Source organism: Lepisosteus oculatus, chromosome 3, assembly GCF_040954835.1.
Source record: "Lepisosteus oculatus isolate fLepOcu1 chromosome 3, fLepOcu1.hap2, whole genome shotgun sequence".
Classification (NCBI taxonomy): domain Eukaryota; kingdom Metazoa; phylum Chordata; class Actinopteri; order Semionotiformes; family Lepisosteidae; genus Lepisosteus; species Lepisosteus oculatus.
The window spans coordinates 22,984,844-22,999,902 of NC_090698.1; the positions used below are offsets into that span (position 1 = coordinate 22,984,844).

Here is a 15,059-nt window from a genome sequence, read left to right on the forward strand (position 1 = left end):
ACTTCTTAAAACATTCTTAGTGTTAGTTACTGGCTGCTGTACCAGTACCAGTGTCAAAGCACAACAGCTCCTTTTTTAGTGTGGGTGGGAAATAGATGGGGAGTTATGTGAGTTGGGGGATGTGATGTATTCTTTTATCCTTGCTTTGTTATGTTATGGTAAATTAAAGTGACTTATATTTTTTTTTTCCACAGGGTACAGTACAAGCACAGTAAATTTGTGAAATACACTGTAACACTCACCCCATTACACTTCACAGGTGGGGATATTTAGTTTTTTACTTTGTACTCTTGCACCTCCATTTGCTTCTGTCACAGCATCAAGAGGTCATGGATATCTCAGTAAGAAGAGGATGTTGCTTGGTCCCTGAGCCATTCTTGCATCACGAATGGAGCAACGTTGGTCTCTTCGTGGCCTAGTTCCTGCCCTCATAGAAGCAAAGTACAGTACATTTTTCTGCAGCATGGCACATGTTGAGTGTTACAGTGTAGCTCATGGTGGAGCAAGGCTTTAAACTGTACTTCCACAAACATTACAGTCTGGATCACTGCAGCACTGGATCTCAATCTTCTTGAACCTTTGAAGATAAATCTTTGAGAATCCTAATTCTGTTACAAGGGCATCTACAGTATGACCTTGTAATGTGATGACATAAATGTGTGGATGTAAATAAAGAGTATTATGTTGAAAAATAAAAGTCTTTCCCAACTGTGAAGTGTTTTTGATTTACCTTTGGAGGCAGCATGGTGGTCAGCATTGCTGCCTTGCAGTGCTGAAACCCTGAGTTCAGTTCCTGGGGTGCTGTCTGTGTGGAGTTTGTATGTTCTCCCTGTGTTCATGTGGATTTTCTCCTTGTGCTCTGGTTTCCTCCCACAGTCCAAAACATACTGTTGGGTTAATTGACTTCTGGCAAAAACTGGCCCTGGCCCTAGATGTGAGTGTGTGTCTGTCTGCCCTGCACATCTTGCACCCATCGCTTTCTGAGACCTGCAACCCTGAACTGGAAGAAGTGGATAGAGAATGGATACATTGATTTGGAAATGGACCTTGAGTTTTACTTACCCTCAGGTTTACTTAACTTTATTCAACCATGGCACAGTAGTTTGATTTTTTTTAAACCATCTAGACGGTGTATAATAATATATCTGTATGAGAAGCAAATTGCCTATTAAAATGTGATAGAAATGGTGATTTAACAGCATTTTTAATAGGCAGACAAGACAGATACCATATACAGTTCCTTTGAGTAGCTGAAAAAAGTGCAAGTTTATAAGCTTGGGTGAGGTCAGAGCTTATTAACAACTGCAGATCAAGAGGTCAATGGATAATAACTATCAATGTTTCAAAGAAATTAATTTTGAAATAAAGGTTATTTCTGACAGTTTGATAAGGTCAGGTCTAATCAGTTTCAAACACTCATGGAAAATGACAGAATGTTTATTCCTGCTTCTGCAAACTGACTGAGACCCACACTATAGTCATGCTAAGTGTTCTTCTGAGTCTTTACAATGTTTCAGGATTCAAATTACAATATACTGTGCATAAAAGTTACTTGCTCTCTTTAAAAGTTTGAAAGAAAAGGCTTCTATTAGGAATTTCAGACTTGCATAATTATTTCATATGGACTGAACCAACACTTTAGAAATATTGCGCAATTATTTTTAATGCTATTTTACCTTGATATTCCTGAATAAATCCTGTCTCCCTGTATTAAACATAATACTCTACTTTATTCATTTAAATTCGACGATAGTGAGCTAGCATCACAAATTTTAATAATAACCGTGTTTCAGTATGTGCAGATCTGATCTGTGCTGATAGCAACATATCAAAAAATAATATTTTGTGACAAAATCGACCTCGTATTCAATAAACAAGAGCATTCACAGGTAAGGGAGGGGTTTGGAGTGCAGTTCGGTTACCGTAGAAACATCTGTGACAGGTGCAAGGCAGGAAGAGGTAGGTTAGATAACCCAATACACATGCTGTACTTCAATGAAAGTAGATAATGAAAGAAAAACTAGATAATTCAACAAGATCTCAATGGGAGATAGAGCTTTAATGAGGTTTTCTAGATTGCTACCTGAATTTAAATAAGTTCACCACCAAGAAAATGGTTCATGGTAGCTCAGTTCGGTACGAGAAACTGCGGAGTGAGTGTCCTGAAAGTGGCGAAGAACAGGGAAGTGACAAAGACTCGGAGAAAGAAGACAACGAAGTCACAGTGTATTTATATCCGTAAGTTATATGTTGTCAATCCTATGGCATGTTCCGAGTCTCGAAATATACATTTTATTAAGCACTATAGAAATTTATGGCTGACTGTCTTGCACTGACTCGTAGTAACTGGCATTAGGTTTAGTCATGAACTACGAAACAAGTTAGCTTATGTCCTTTGCAAGAAAAAACGTCCTTGGAACTTTCAGTTACGTATTATTTATTTAATTAAAATTCGAGTTACATTGCATAAGAGTTTACTATAATAAAGTTTAATGATCTAAGCTACAGGTGTAAATTGCAGTAAATACAACATTGTTGAGACATTGATATGTGTACGTCATGTGGTGAAATAGGTGTTTCCATATGTTCATGTGTATTCAATAGTAACAATAGTCTTCAGATGAAACCAGATGAAAGCAAATTTTGTAATCTAACAACAGCCACTTCTGGTTAACTTGTAAAACCGGATTACACCGAGGAATGTCTCTTACCAATAATGGCAGGACAGTGATTCAGTTTCATAATGTACACTGCAAGACGTGCCAGCTGCTGTTCGTCCGAAATCACTGAATTCCAATCAACATGTCCATGTTATATACAGTATGTCAAATATCTAAACGTGTTTCTTACGAATTTTAATAGCAACGTCACATATTAGTAAGTAATACAGGAAAAGTACTTTCTACAAAACTAAGACACTAGATGACTTAAGAACACATTCTCTTTCTACATGAGTAAAGTTGTTTGATTTCTTACTGTATGATATGAAACACTTACAAATATACTGTACTCTCTTATTAAACAAATTTCACTGTTTTGATTAGCTAGCTACCCATTTAGTTGTCCAAAAGACGCAAAATCCAGTCAATTTCAAGGAAAGGCTGTGCATCATAACCTTTTCTGTATTAGCCCATCCCTGTTTTATAGTGTGTCAAAAGATTCTCTTTGTCCCAGGCCTTTAGCTTGGGGTTTTATTGACCTCTCAAAATATTTATTTTTCCGCTTCCACAGTCCTGGGTGTACTTGTGTACTTTCACATTGTAACAACAGATCTTGCTGTCCTGCTAGGAATGCCAAATATTCCTGCCAAGTTTAATTTTGGCATCTGCATAACTTATAATTAAGTTATTACATTTATTATTTATTTCTTATTATATAACTTAGAATTAAGAAGAGTGTGCTAGTTTCAGAGGCAGCCATGCTTCCCAATTCAGGCTGTGCTTCACAATAGAGGTGGTGTGATTTGCAACCTCTACAGTTCCTCTTTTTTCCATAATGTTATCTGTCTGGGTTTGTCTTGGCCTCTAGGTTAATCTTTTTACTTACATGCGAATTCTAAAGCATGGTGGAGGCTATTCATTTCATGGCTAGAGGCTTGGCCATCTCTTGTCTTTATTGATTACAGTATGTTAGTAATGATGGCTGCAGGAGAATTAATTCTGAAGTTTACAGAAATATTTTGTCTGCTACCTGTATGTACTGTAATAGATATTGGGCCTTTAACACAAAGCAAGACAATGATCAAAACATAGTTAATCTAAGCAAGGAATTCATCTGGAAAAAAAATAAATAATCTTAGACTGGCCGAGCCAATTGCCAGATTTAAATCCAATTGAGCATGCATTTTACCTGCTAACAAAGGTAAAGTCAGAATCTCCCCCCTCAACGAGAACTCAAAAGTGATTTCAGCTAATTCCATAATACTGTAGGTTTGTTGGGCAAAATAGGTCCCAGGTTTCATGTACTTATTGCTTCAAAGAGATGCACAACCAAACCAACTCTGAAATATACTTAGTGAGTTTTTCCCAATACTTATGGTAACTTGAGATAACTGGCTTGAATACAATCCGTGCTTTTGATTTAATGTGGTAAAATGCAAACACAATTACCCCTAATAAAATGTATTTTATATTGTACTCATCATTAATGTTAATCTTACTGTATGATCTAAAACAGAAATTGCTTGAATGAAGAGCAGAAATAACAATGTTTGCTGTCGCTACACTTCTAGAGGGCACTGTAGGTTACTTTACAAATATCTTTTGTCCTGAGACTCTTATCTACACCTCTGACTTGTATATACACTTATATGGTTAGTGCTAAAAGGTTTCCAGCTCCTTGGCAGTGACAGCTGTGAGAGTAATATTGCCATTTTAAATTGCACATTCTTTGAAGCTCCATTATTATTTTTAATGATCATTTGATAACATAGCATCACAGTATTTACGTAAATATCAAAAGACATGACCAGGTTATCATTTTTAAACTCATTTAATATTAACATATTCATTACTGTATGTTTGCTCTCATTGTACAGTATGCTCACACAACAAATGGGCTGTTACAGTAGATTATTTGTTCAGGTTTTGTAAAAATTGAAGTTGATTTTCAGTGAATAAGTGGATTTTTCTTTATTGTAAAATGTAACTCACATCTAAAAGCATGTGAGTTTGAATTGTATTACATTGTATAGTTGTTCAGCTCTTTTGCAAATTTTGTGCAGGATGCTGGATATTTGTAATATTTAACATTCAGACCTACAAAATAATTGCATCTGTATTTTAGAGAGCTTCACTTTTATCAAATGTAATGCAGATAATAGAAGCTGAATATAATAGTTATGCTAATATTAAAATAAAGCAACAAGCTGGAAATTTATTTTATTGTGAAATTTATGTAAAAAAAAAATCAAATTTATGTTTTGAACACTAAAAAAAAACGTTTTTAATGACACCACATTTTTAGCATTATAAACACATTTAATTACAACTCTTCCCATTTTGTCTTTTCTTGCATTTAAGGTTACATCATAACCATTGTTTTACAGTAATAAGACTGTCGAGTGAGCATGCTATTGGAGAATAACAGTTTTTTTTCAATGATTGAAGGCAGGCAGTATGGATAGTCATGCCTTGCACTAAAACATCTCAAGATATCTGTCACATGAATTTAGTGAATCTGACTTGAACACATTACTCACAAACTATAAAAATATCCAGTAACAATAAATTGCAATTATACTGTAGTTAAATTCTGAATATATTTGTTAGCCACTCTGGAATTACTGCAATATTACAGCATGCTGTACTGTATATAATTTACTTTTTGAAGGTGAGGTGGTCATTCTGATCCAGTCATGACATCATGGAGTAATACATGCAACGCACACAATTAAAAAATAAATGTGGACAAAAGTGAGTCTTTTGGAAAATGGTGTACAGATAATGAGCTAGTTACTGTACTGTATATACTGTACATGTTTGTGTGCCTGATGGTGTTTTTTTATTTTGTTTTTGTTTCTCTTGAGTTAAGTTACATTTTAAAACTCAGTACCTCCTAACTTAAAGAGGCATTTTCTTTTCATATCTGCATTAATATTGATGTCTCGGTAATGGAAGAAATTGTGGTCCAATGAATATTTTGTTCTTTTTGTTCCCTATAATTTTCATTTACGTAGGTGAGCTGTGCAGTTGAAATGCTAGAAGAAGCCTAAAAACAGATAACCATGTACAATATATGTGACAAGAATGGAGACGTTTGTTTTTTGGTAGGAATTGTTGCTTTGCTTTTCATTAAACATTCTCCACCTTTCTGTGCACATATACTATGAACGTATTAACTTATTACAACATGTTCAATAAGTTAACATTTGGAAAATGACCAAATATTTTGTAACAGAGCACTGACCTTTTATTTAACAGTATTGACCAAGTTAAATTCATTTTACTAGTCAACATTTGTCAACAGGCTAGTAGTAGATGTGGCCAGCACTAGAAATTAAGCATCTGCAACACATGCTTTACACCAGGATGTTGACTTGTGGGATTCTGACTTATTCCTCTCATAGAGCATAGATACCCCTGTGCCTATTCCCTGCTCTCTGAGCCCTAGATAACACATGTTGTCCCAGCTCATCCCAAAGATGTGCAATGGGGTTCAAGACTGGCAATAAGGACATCCAAGGTAGAACTATTAAATTGAGGAAAACCTTTGCTACACAACAACATAAGGATGTGCATTGTTCTTCTGGAATGTTGCCACATCAGGAGCCTGGAAGAGCAGCAGTTGAGGTCTCACTATATAATCAATATAATGTCATACAGTCAGGTTGCCCATCATCACTATAAGTGTAAGAACTAGACATTCCTGCTCAAATCATTGCACCTGGTACTACTTATTGATTGGTGTGTTGTACAATTTGCATAATGTTCTTCAAATCCACAGTACATCACATTTGCTGTCCAAGTCCAATATTGTGGTGCAGTATACAGAAAACCTTTGTTCATCATTAAAGAGGACTTTGCTCAACTATTGTACTAGACCTACTGATGGCACAAAGGTGTATTATCGTGTTAAGCAGGGCATATTGGTTTATTATTTATTTTTTTATATGAATTAAAATTTAAGTTAATCACCTGTACCCAATCGGTAGTGCATCATCAATGAAAAAAAGATGCCAAAGGAATCTAATTAATATAAAAAATCTGTATGCCTATTTTTCTATTACAGTACTTGCATAAATAAAGTGAGAAGTTTTTTGTTTTGCTACTCAGTATACTTTTTTTTATACAATAAGATCACTTATTTTATACAATTTCTTGCATTAGGATTTTGTCTTTTCACATACCCCAGCTTGCTCTCCATGAGACACAGACACAGAAGCTTGGGGTCAGAGCACAGGGTCAGCCATTGTACAGCACCCCTGGAGCAATTGGGGTTAAGGGCCATGCTCAGGAGCCCAACAGAGTAGGACTCATCTGCCAGCCGTGGGATTTGAACCGGCAACCTTCTAGCCACAGGCACAGAGCCACCACTCTGCCCTGTATTGTGTATTATATTGTATTATTCTTTTTATCTGTTTCACAATCATAAACAGGGAAACTAAGATGAAATACTGAAACTAACTAAATGAAAAATATATTTCAATATGTTCCATTATATTTCATTATACTCATTACATTTAGTATGAGGTTAAACATGCATAGATGATGCATAAGTATTATCAGGAGTCCAGCTGCAAGTTAATTTGGACAAAATAAGAAATTCTCGTCTGGTTCCTCACATGAGTTATATTTTACGCTCAAAATTGCTTCCTCAATATGTAAATCTTTTTATATGCTTGGATTTTTTCTACTTTATCAGTCCTTCACTGTATTTAGAATTTAACACAACTTCATTTTAGAAATTGTCAGATGTGAATTTTCTGGACGAAAACAGTTTATCAGTGTACGTTTAAAAAGAAAACTATTCACAGAATGATTGCTGCATCAAATTCACAATAATTGTCTCGATGCTTAGTCAGAAATTACATTTCATGTTTCTATATAAAAAGGCGAAAAAATCCATTTTGATATGTTAGAAAACAGCCAATTATGTCAGCATTGAAAAATGTGTTAGCATTCAAAACATAGTTTCATATAGTCTAAAGTTTATGTGTATATACTCTATAATATACAGTACAGTATGATGTTTCTGGCAACGTTAGATTGCAGAAAAGCTTGATGTGTTCTTACTGTAACTAGGTATCAAGAGTACTGCTTTGGGGAATTTTCTGATGTCACATTCTGTACTGAAACTCAAGACCAATGAAAAAAAAGGCACATTTAATCTAAAACATGCATGGAATATAAAGACAGATTATGTTAAAACTAAAGCATTTGGTAGAAGCATATGTCAATCAGAGTTGTATTGGAAACTTGAAAGTATTAGAGTACTATATATAGTACAGAAGATTAATCCAATATATTATTTCTGACATACATCAGATTTCCACAGAAAGGTGGTGGTATTTGTAAAAATTCAAACCAAACAATAGAAGGGGTCTTATTTTACTAGCATTTCGAATCTTGATGACATGCCCTCTCATCCCCTCTATTTTTCATTGCCATTCTGAAGTGTAATCCCCTGTATCTTGATTGTACTTCACAACTGCTATAAGCATCTTTATTTGTAATCCCCTTTCTCACTTCTTGATCTTACAGATTGTCTTCACAGGAAAGACTAAGAAAGAAAAAGAGAGATACTTGGATCAGGATAGCTGCAGCGGTAGTGCTTCTGACTGTGGCTGTAGGGTTTGTCTTTTATGAGTTGTATGGATGCCTGGAGCCAGATAGCGACTCCCATAATCACACAGCACCTGCGGTGGATCATTGGAACAGTGAGAAAAAGGAAGGTCATGACCATTATCATGATGAAGGAGACCATCACCATGAAGACGAAGAAAGCCCAGAGCACCACAGCCACTCAAGAGAGGGGACAGATGACTCCGGAGAATATGAACACGACCACCATCACTCTTCTATGTATCATCATGGTGTACTGATTACTGACTCAGGTGGGTAATGTCAACACATTCTAGGATTCATTCCTTCAAATCCTTACTGTGCTTTTTGAATTATACTATTTTTTCCCACATTTGTCTGTGCAGTAGAATGTAATGCAAGGTTTTTGTTTGTGGTTATTTGGTTGCTTGCTTGCACCATCTTTTAAGCATGTTGAAAAAAACTAGAGATTCTTTCCCTTGCATGAGAACTGCAAATATTCATTTATTTAAAAAAGTTAGCACAAAAATAAACTATTCTTCTATTCTTATTTTCAACTGTGTTAAAAATGTATCTCAGTCGTATCTATTTGAAATGGCACAATACATTAGTATTGAGTTGAATATATACTGTAGGTGTTTTAATTCATACAGTATTATTTTTCTGGTGCAATAAAGTTTATTTTAAAACTAGTCTTTCACCACAATTAATTTTTTAACTATCCATAATGATCTCCTGAAAATTGTCACTCTTTCGTTTTAGCTGTCTGTTCAGAGGTTGGCAGGGGTATTCTTGTTGATGGAGGTAATGTTGTGGATGCTGGAATAGCTTCTCTGCTTTGCCTTGGAGTAGTTCATCCACACACAGCTGGAGTAGGTGAGAAACTTCTCTGTTGGCTCCTGTATTACTCTTTTGAAAATACCTATCTGAAGTTCACTACTACTAAAATTAACAAAGAGCTTGGTGTTGACATTCTGCTTCCAATTATGAATTCCTGTTTTTTTTCTGGAGGGAGAAACATCTGCCCTTGTTTATTATGAGACAAGAAAACATTTGAATGTCTCATTTCTTTAATTGTGTAGCATAACCTTGATGAATAAAGCTAATTGGTACTATTAAATCAACCAATTTGAATTCATTTACAAAATAAAAACATCTCAACAGCTTTGTACTTACTGATCCTTTAAAATGTCCTACACATTGTAGTCAATTGAGTTGTGTACAATATGTGTCCAGCCCTTAGGAAAACTGTATTTATTGAAGCATTTGGCACAACACAGGGCTACTCAGCTTGTGGTCCTTCTAATCTGTATCTCTGCAGTGTTTGGTTACAGTCAGTTTTTTATTACTATATTGATGCTCTTAATTCTCAATTAAATAGTTAAGAATGTGATTGCAGCTAAATCTATAGTATAAAAATTTAAATGTACTAATGTTACCGCTTAAATATAAATAATCATTAAATTTCAAAATATATGAAATACATTTATAATATGTAATATATTATATTATAACATAAATCATGTGTTATTTAAAAAAAATTAAAGCTGATTCCTTGGTTTTGTACAGTATATCAGTTTCATTGAGGATACTTCTGTTTTTTTAATTGTAAACACCTTGTTTATTTTAAGCCTGAACAAAACAGAACACTGGAAAACACAATGATGATTTATTGGCCCCAAGAGAACACTGGTATCATTCTATTACAAACAATTTAATCTCTTAAGTGATGAACTGCTGTTGCTGGGGTTAAAGTTACAGCTTCTATAGACTTTCTTTTCAAAACTTATTCAACCTGTTTTAATGCAAAAGTAATGCAAGCACAAGCCTATTATAAAATAAGCATACTGTAGCTTACTTAACTTTAGAAAAAGACTAAGGTGATAATCATGTGTGGTATTAATAAAGAGTACAGAGTACGGTATAGAGTTCACATTCATAATCTCAAAGGGATAGTAAAATGAATTGTAATGCAAAACAATTACTGAATGTTTCTCTTAATATTACGATTATTTTAGAACATATGTGCTATTCAGTTAGAATAATCAATTTACAGACCTTTAAAAATTATGCTAACGTTATGTTTACTTCACAGCTGTCAAGATCAGATTTTGATTTTTCTGGGATTATTCATCAGTCATTTCAAAATCAATCATTTTTAGTAGCTTGATCATGAACTGTGTAGTTTAACTAGCTTTCTCTAGGGCCAGGAGTCCAAATCGTGCAGAAAATGAGTTAATGGGAAGTTACATTAGGCAGATCATATTATGTTAAAGTAAGGGCGTGCATTGAACAACCCAAGAAATTAAGTGTCACGGATATCGGAAAGAACGAACCGTGGAATGACAGGAGAGTGAAAAGATCCTATGTGTAGCGGTGACACGGGGGATAGCCCGGGCTCAGCTGTTCAGGAAATGCCTTATAGAAACCTATGCCCTCAGGTAGCAGACGCGGGGCGACCTGGTGCTAGGCGGGTCTCAGGACATCCGAATGTCAATGCTGAGCCAAGGCAGACTGAAAAACCCGGAAATATATAGCCCCAGAGAGAGAGAAACACCGGAAGGACAGCAGAGAACCGGAAATGAGAGACAGGACAGAGAAGGAGCGCCCTCTGGCTGCAGAGGGCGTGACATTAAGCAAATGCAAATATTTAAATAAGAAATAAAAGTGTTTGAGGTTTGTGATTATATGCATGCTATTTGTAAATTATTGGTCACCTTTGAAGAAAATACAAAACTGAAACTGATTGGTGTGTAAATCTGATGGTCTCAAACATTTATTTGTTTCATGTTGGTCTATTAATTTCCAGATTTCTGGAGTGTAGTACCTTTTTATTGGGTTAAACACAATATCCAAACTGAAAACTGTGGAAAACCCCAAGCTGAGCTACTTTTAGAATAGACAAGGTGCTGTATATGAAAGATGTTTGAAACTGTATACAGTATTAACATTGCAGAAACTTTAAATATCTAAATATATGTTTTTTTTCTTCAAGGTGGTGTGTTTTCAGCCATACTTTTCAATGCAACCTCTGGAACATCAAAAGCAATACATTCAGTTTGTCCTGAAACATCTTCAAGCGCTTACAATATACCAACTGTTCTACAAGGCCTTAAACTGCTCCATGAAAACTTTGGCCATTTAAGCTGGGCAAAACTATTTGACAGTGCAATAAGACTTGCAAAGAATGGATTTTCCATTGACGAAACACTTGCAAGTGCATTAAAATCTGACACGGAAAAAATTAAATCCGATTTATGTGACCTTTTCTGTCATAAGAACGGTAGCATAAAAGGTCAAGGTTCTAAAGTCACTAACCAGAAGTTATCTGAGCTGTTGCAAACTGTCAGTGTTTTAATGGAAAATAACTCGCATTTCTCAGAAATGCTTGGCATGAAATTGGCTGAAGATCTTCCCCAGACAGAGAAGCAAGATTTTGTCAAAAATGTTCAGAGGTGTAAAGGAGAAATCAATGACCCTCTTACTGTGAAAAAAGACAAATATACCGTCTTCACTGCTGCTTCACCAGTTTTTGGAGGGATAATATCTGATATATTAAAAAGAGCTGGTGAGCACAACCTGTCTCTTCAGAGCATTGCAGATCTTAACAGCAGAGCTTCTTCATACATCAATCTCTTAAACACTACCAAGCTAATTTATAGTAATAGCCTGGCCATGGAACACCAAAGCCCTGGAGATCTATTTGCATTAAATACAGTGGGGAGTCATATTGGGGTACTCGATAGCAGTGGTAATGTTTTAATAATCTCTGCCTCACTCAACAGCTCATTTGGACTGAAGCAGTTCTTACCTTCCACAGGAGTTATTCTCAATGATTTCACTATACATTCTGCAGCTAACATGCTTTCCTGGAATTGTCTTTCAGTCCTGAAGTTCCAAGATGATGATGAGATCATAGGGATAGGAGTTACTGGAGGAAAGTCTGTGCCTTATTTAGTGGCTCAAATTATTATTAATAAAGTACACTATAAAATGTCTTTTCAAGAGGCAGTATGTGGTCCATTTTTCCATTTGGAAATGACAAATGCCAAATTATTTTCAACATACATATCTGGAATATCAAACACCTCGGATATTTTTAAATTATTAATAGACAAAGAGCCACAAATAAAAACAATGGATGAGACAGGTGAGGACTTTATGGCTCTGATATTAGATTCATACGCAGGTCATGTAGGAGCATTTGGTATTCCTCCAACAAATGCGCATTCTGATGGGTATTAATGAAAATAAATCAATTCAAGAATGTAAGACAAAATTTTCTGTGTTTAAAAAATATTTTATTACCATTTATTGTTAATTGTTTTTAATCCTAATTACTGTATATTAATAGTTCATTAATAGACGCTACATGCAAGTAGGTATACTGTATGTATTTTTTTAAGATCCAAGATAATGTTTTGAAATTCTCTTTAAATATCCTTATATCAAGAATTTTCTACAAATGACACAGTGCCCTCAGGTAAAAATAAGCATGCATCATCGTGATTAAGGTAGAAAGCTCTTAGAAGACTGCAGGCAAAAAGTCTGACCACAAATTGGTGGACTGCTGTAAAAGAATTCACATGAAGCATTATCAATGTACTTTCCACTGTAGTGTTTATTATTAAGAATGTACAGCAGAAATGAAAATTTAACTGTTTGGATATGGGCATAAATGTTATATTTCACATAAAAAGGAAAAGCTCATGTTCAGAAATTTCTCATACCTATTGTGAAATATGGCCAAAGGTCTATTACGCTATCGGGTTGTTTTGGATCTGCATGTCCTGGACCCCTTGTTAATTTAAGGTACTGGCGGTGGTATCATAAACTCCAACATGTGCGAGGACATTTTGGTCAAACAACTGGTTCCCTCTTCCAAGAAATTCTGAAAATGAACATTCCAGCCTGAAAACAATATGATGTATACATCCAAACGGACAAAGAAATGATTATCTGCACACAAAGTCGGAGATCTCATCCATCCATAATAATCTCCAGATCTCTAACAATGGAACATGTGTGGCCTGAACTCAAGGGGAAGTTCATAAGCAGGAACCAGGGGGTCTGAAAGATGGATGAATGGTCAGAAATCCCCTCTCAGAAGAGCCCGAACCCCACATTACACCAGAAGAGGTGTCTATGTACAGTATTCCATGGCAGAGGAGGATTTACAAAACAATCACCACAGGGGTGTGAATGAATAGGACCCTCATGTTTTCTGGACTTCAATTGTTTTGAACAAATATGACGAAAATACCATTCTAGAATTTGTTTATGTAAGAATAATTATAAAATCTTTAACTTATTCTGTTATACTTTTTGTTGTGTTTAATTGGGGACATGAATCAATCTGAAGAACATTGTATTTTTATCTTTTAAGTGTTTTTGAATATTGTGAACAAGCGTTGTATCTTTTTTTGTTTGTATATATATTATATATTTTTACTTATATTGTATTTTTAAATATTATGATCATTTTAAACATTAGAAATTTTAAACATGTCCAGTTTTGCAAAGAAGGTAAGAAGACAATTCCTTAGCAGATGTGTCCTTGTTTTCTGAAGCAGATCATTTCACATTAGATGTTAAAAGCCATCATAAAAAACACTATACAATAGTTTAATATCGTGGTTAATCAGTTAGAACGTTACTTTAGAATCTATGCAAGCTGCTCTGAGTGACAACAATGTTAGGGTTATTGTAGTGAATATAGAATGTGCCCTTAGCAATATGTTATTTTTTATTCCCTCAGTTAAAAACTGTAAAAATGGTTATCTTTTTTTATAGCACATATAAAAATCTATTTTATTTTTCATTTAGTGGTATAAAGAACTGGAACAGCAACAGATGAAAAATCAAACAAATATTTGAGTTTCACCCACTTTTCTTACATTCGGAATGGCTAAGGTACAGAAAATAGAATTTAAATACAGTACAGTATGTAATATAGTGGACAGAAAATGTGGATAGGAAATGTTGCCGAACTGATTTTCATAATAATGTGGAAGAAGGAGAGAAGTGTCCTTTTTGTCAGAAAAAATATCATTTCTGATTGGATTAATTTCTGTCTGTATCCATTTACTGATGTTAATGCCTTCTACTCTGTAATTGTTATTGGTAAATCAGTTTCTTCGGTTATTCCTTTCTCTTTTTACAAATGCCGTGTTCATACTCTTATACAATGTTATTCTTGTATTATGTCACTTATGGGACTGCTAATTAAGGTCACTTTCATTAATGATGAAGGAAGATATAATTGTATTATACAGTATTTATGGGAATAAGTACTGTTTATTTTTAATAAGAAAATGAAAAAAAGATACTGTTATTTCTTAGCTTTATTCATTGCTTATAGAAATGAATACAAATGTAAATGAAAATGCAAAGTCAAAATGCTGAATTATTTGGCTGGAAGGGAAGAACGCCAGTTCTATTATACTACATTTTTAAATGTTAATACATTTCACTGGCATGTTTAATGAATAATTGCTTATTTGTTTATTGTTGTAATTTACTAACTTTAATAAAATATACTTTGATTTTCTTCTTTGCTCTCTGTAGTGCTATTTGTTGAAGTAAACGAAGACTTTTTATTTACCACCGTTTAATTTTGAAGGTGGCTTGGGAAGCAGATACTTTCTCTGTGTAACTAAATACAGAGGAATAATCATTCTGTGTTATTCTTGTTAAGGCCTTTTTTGTTCACAATAGACAATGGACAAGAATTAAATTTGTTTGAGGAGAGAGGCTGTAGGACAAAGAAGCTACTGTAGGTAAGGCATTAACCAAGGG

The 15,059-nt window shown here is 34.6% G+C and overlaps 1 protein-coding gene across 2 annotated transcripts; it reads left to right on the plus strand.

The window, feature by feature from the left end:
- The first annotated feature begins 1,950 nt into the window (after window positions 1–1,950).
- Window positions 1,951–14,811, plus strand: ggt6 (gamma-glutamyltransferase 6). 2 transcript variants are annotated; one of them, XM_006627186.3, is made up of 4 exons: window positions 1,951–2,238; window positions 8,202–8,554; window positions 9,024–9,137; window positions 11,257–14,811. In XM_006627186.3, the coding sequence occupies exons 1-4, from the start codon at window positions 2,114–2,116 to the stop codon at window positions 12,504–12,506; spliced, it is 1,842 nt and encodes a 613-aa protein (XP_006627249.2). In that variant the 5' UTR covers window positions 1,951–2,113; the 3' UTR covers window positions 12,507–14,811. The 2 variants fall into 2 exon arrangements, with proteins under 2 accessions (XP_006627249.2, XP_015194567.1); XM_015339081.2 differs by lacking the exon at window positions 11,257–14,811 and adding an exon at window positions 10,703–10,948.
- The last annotated feature ends 248 nt before the right edge of the window (window positions 14,812–15,059 follow it).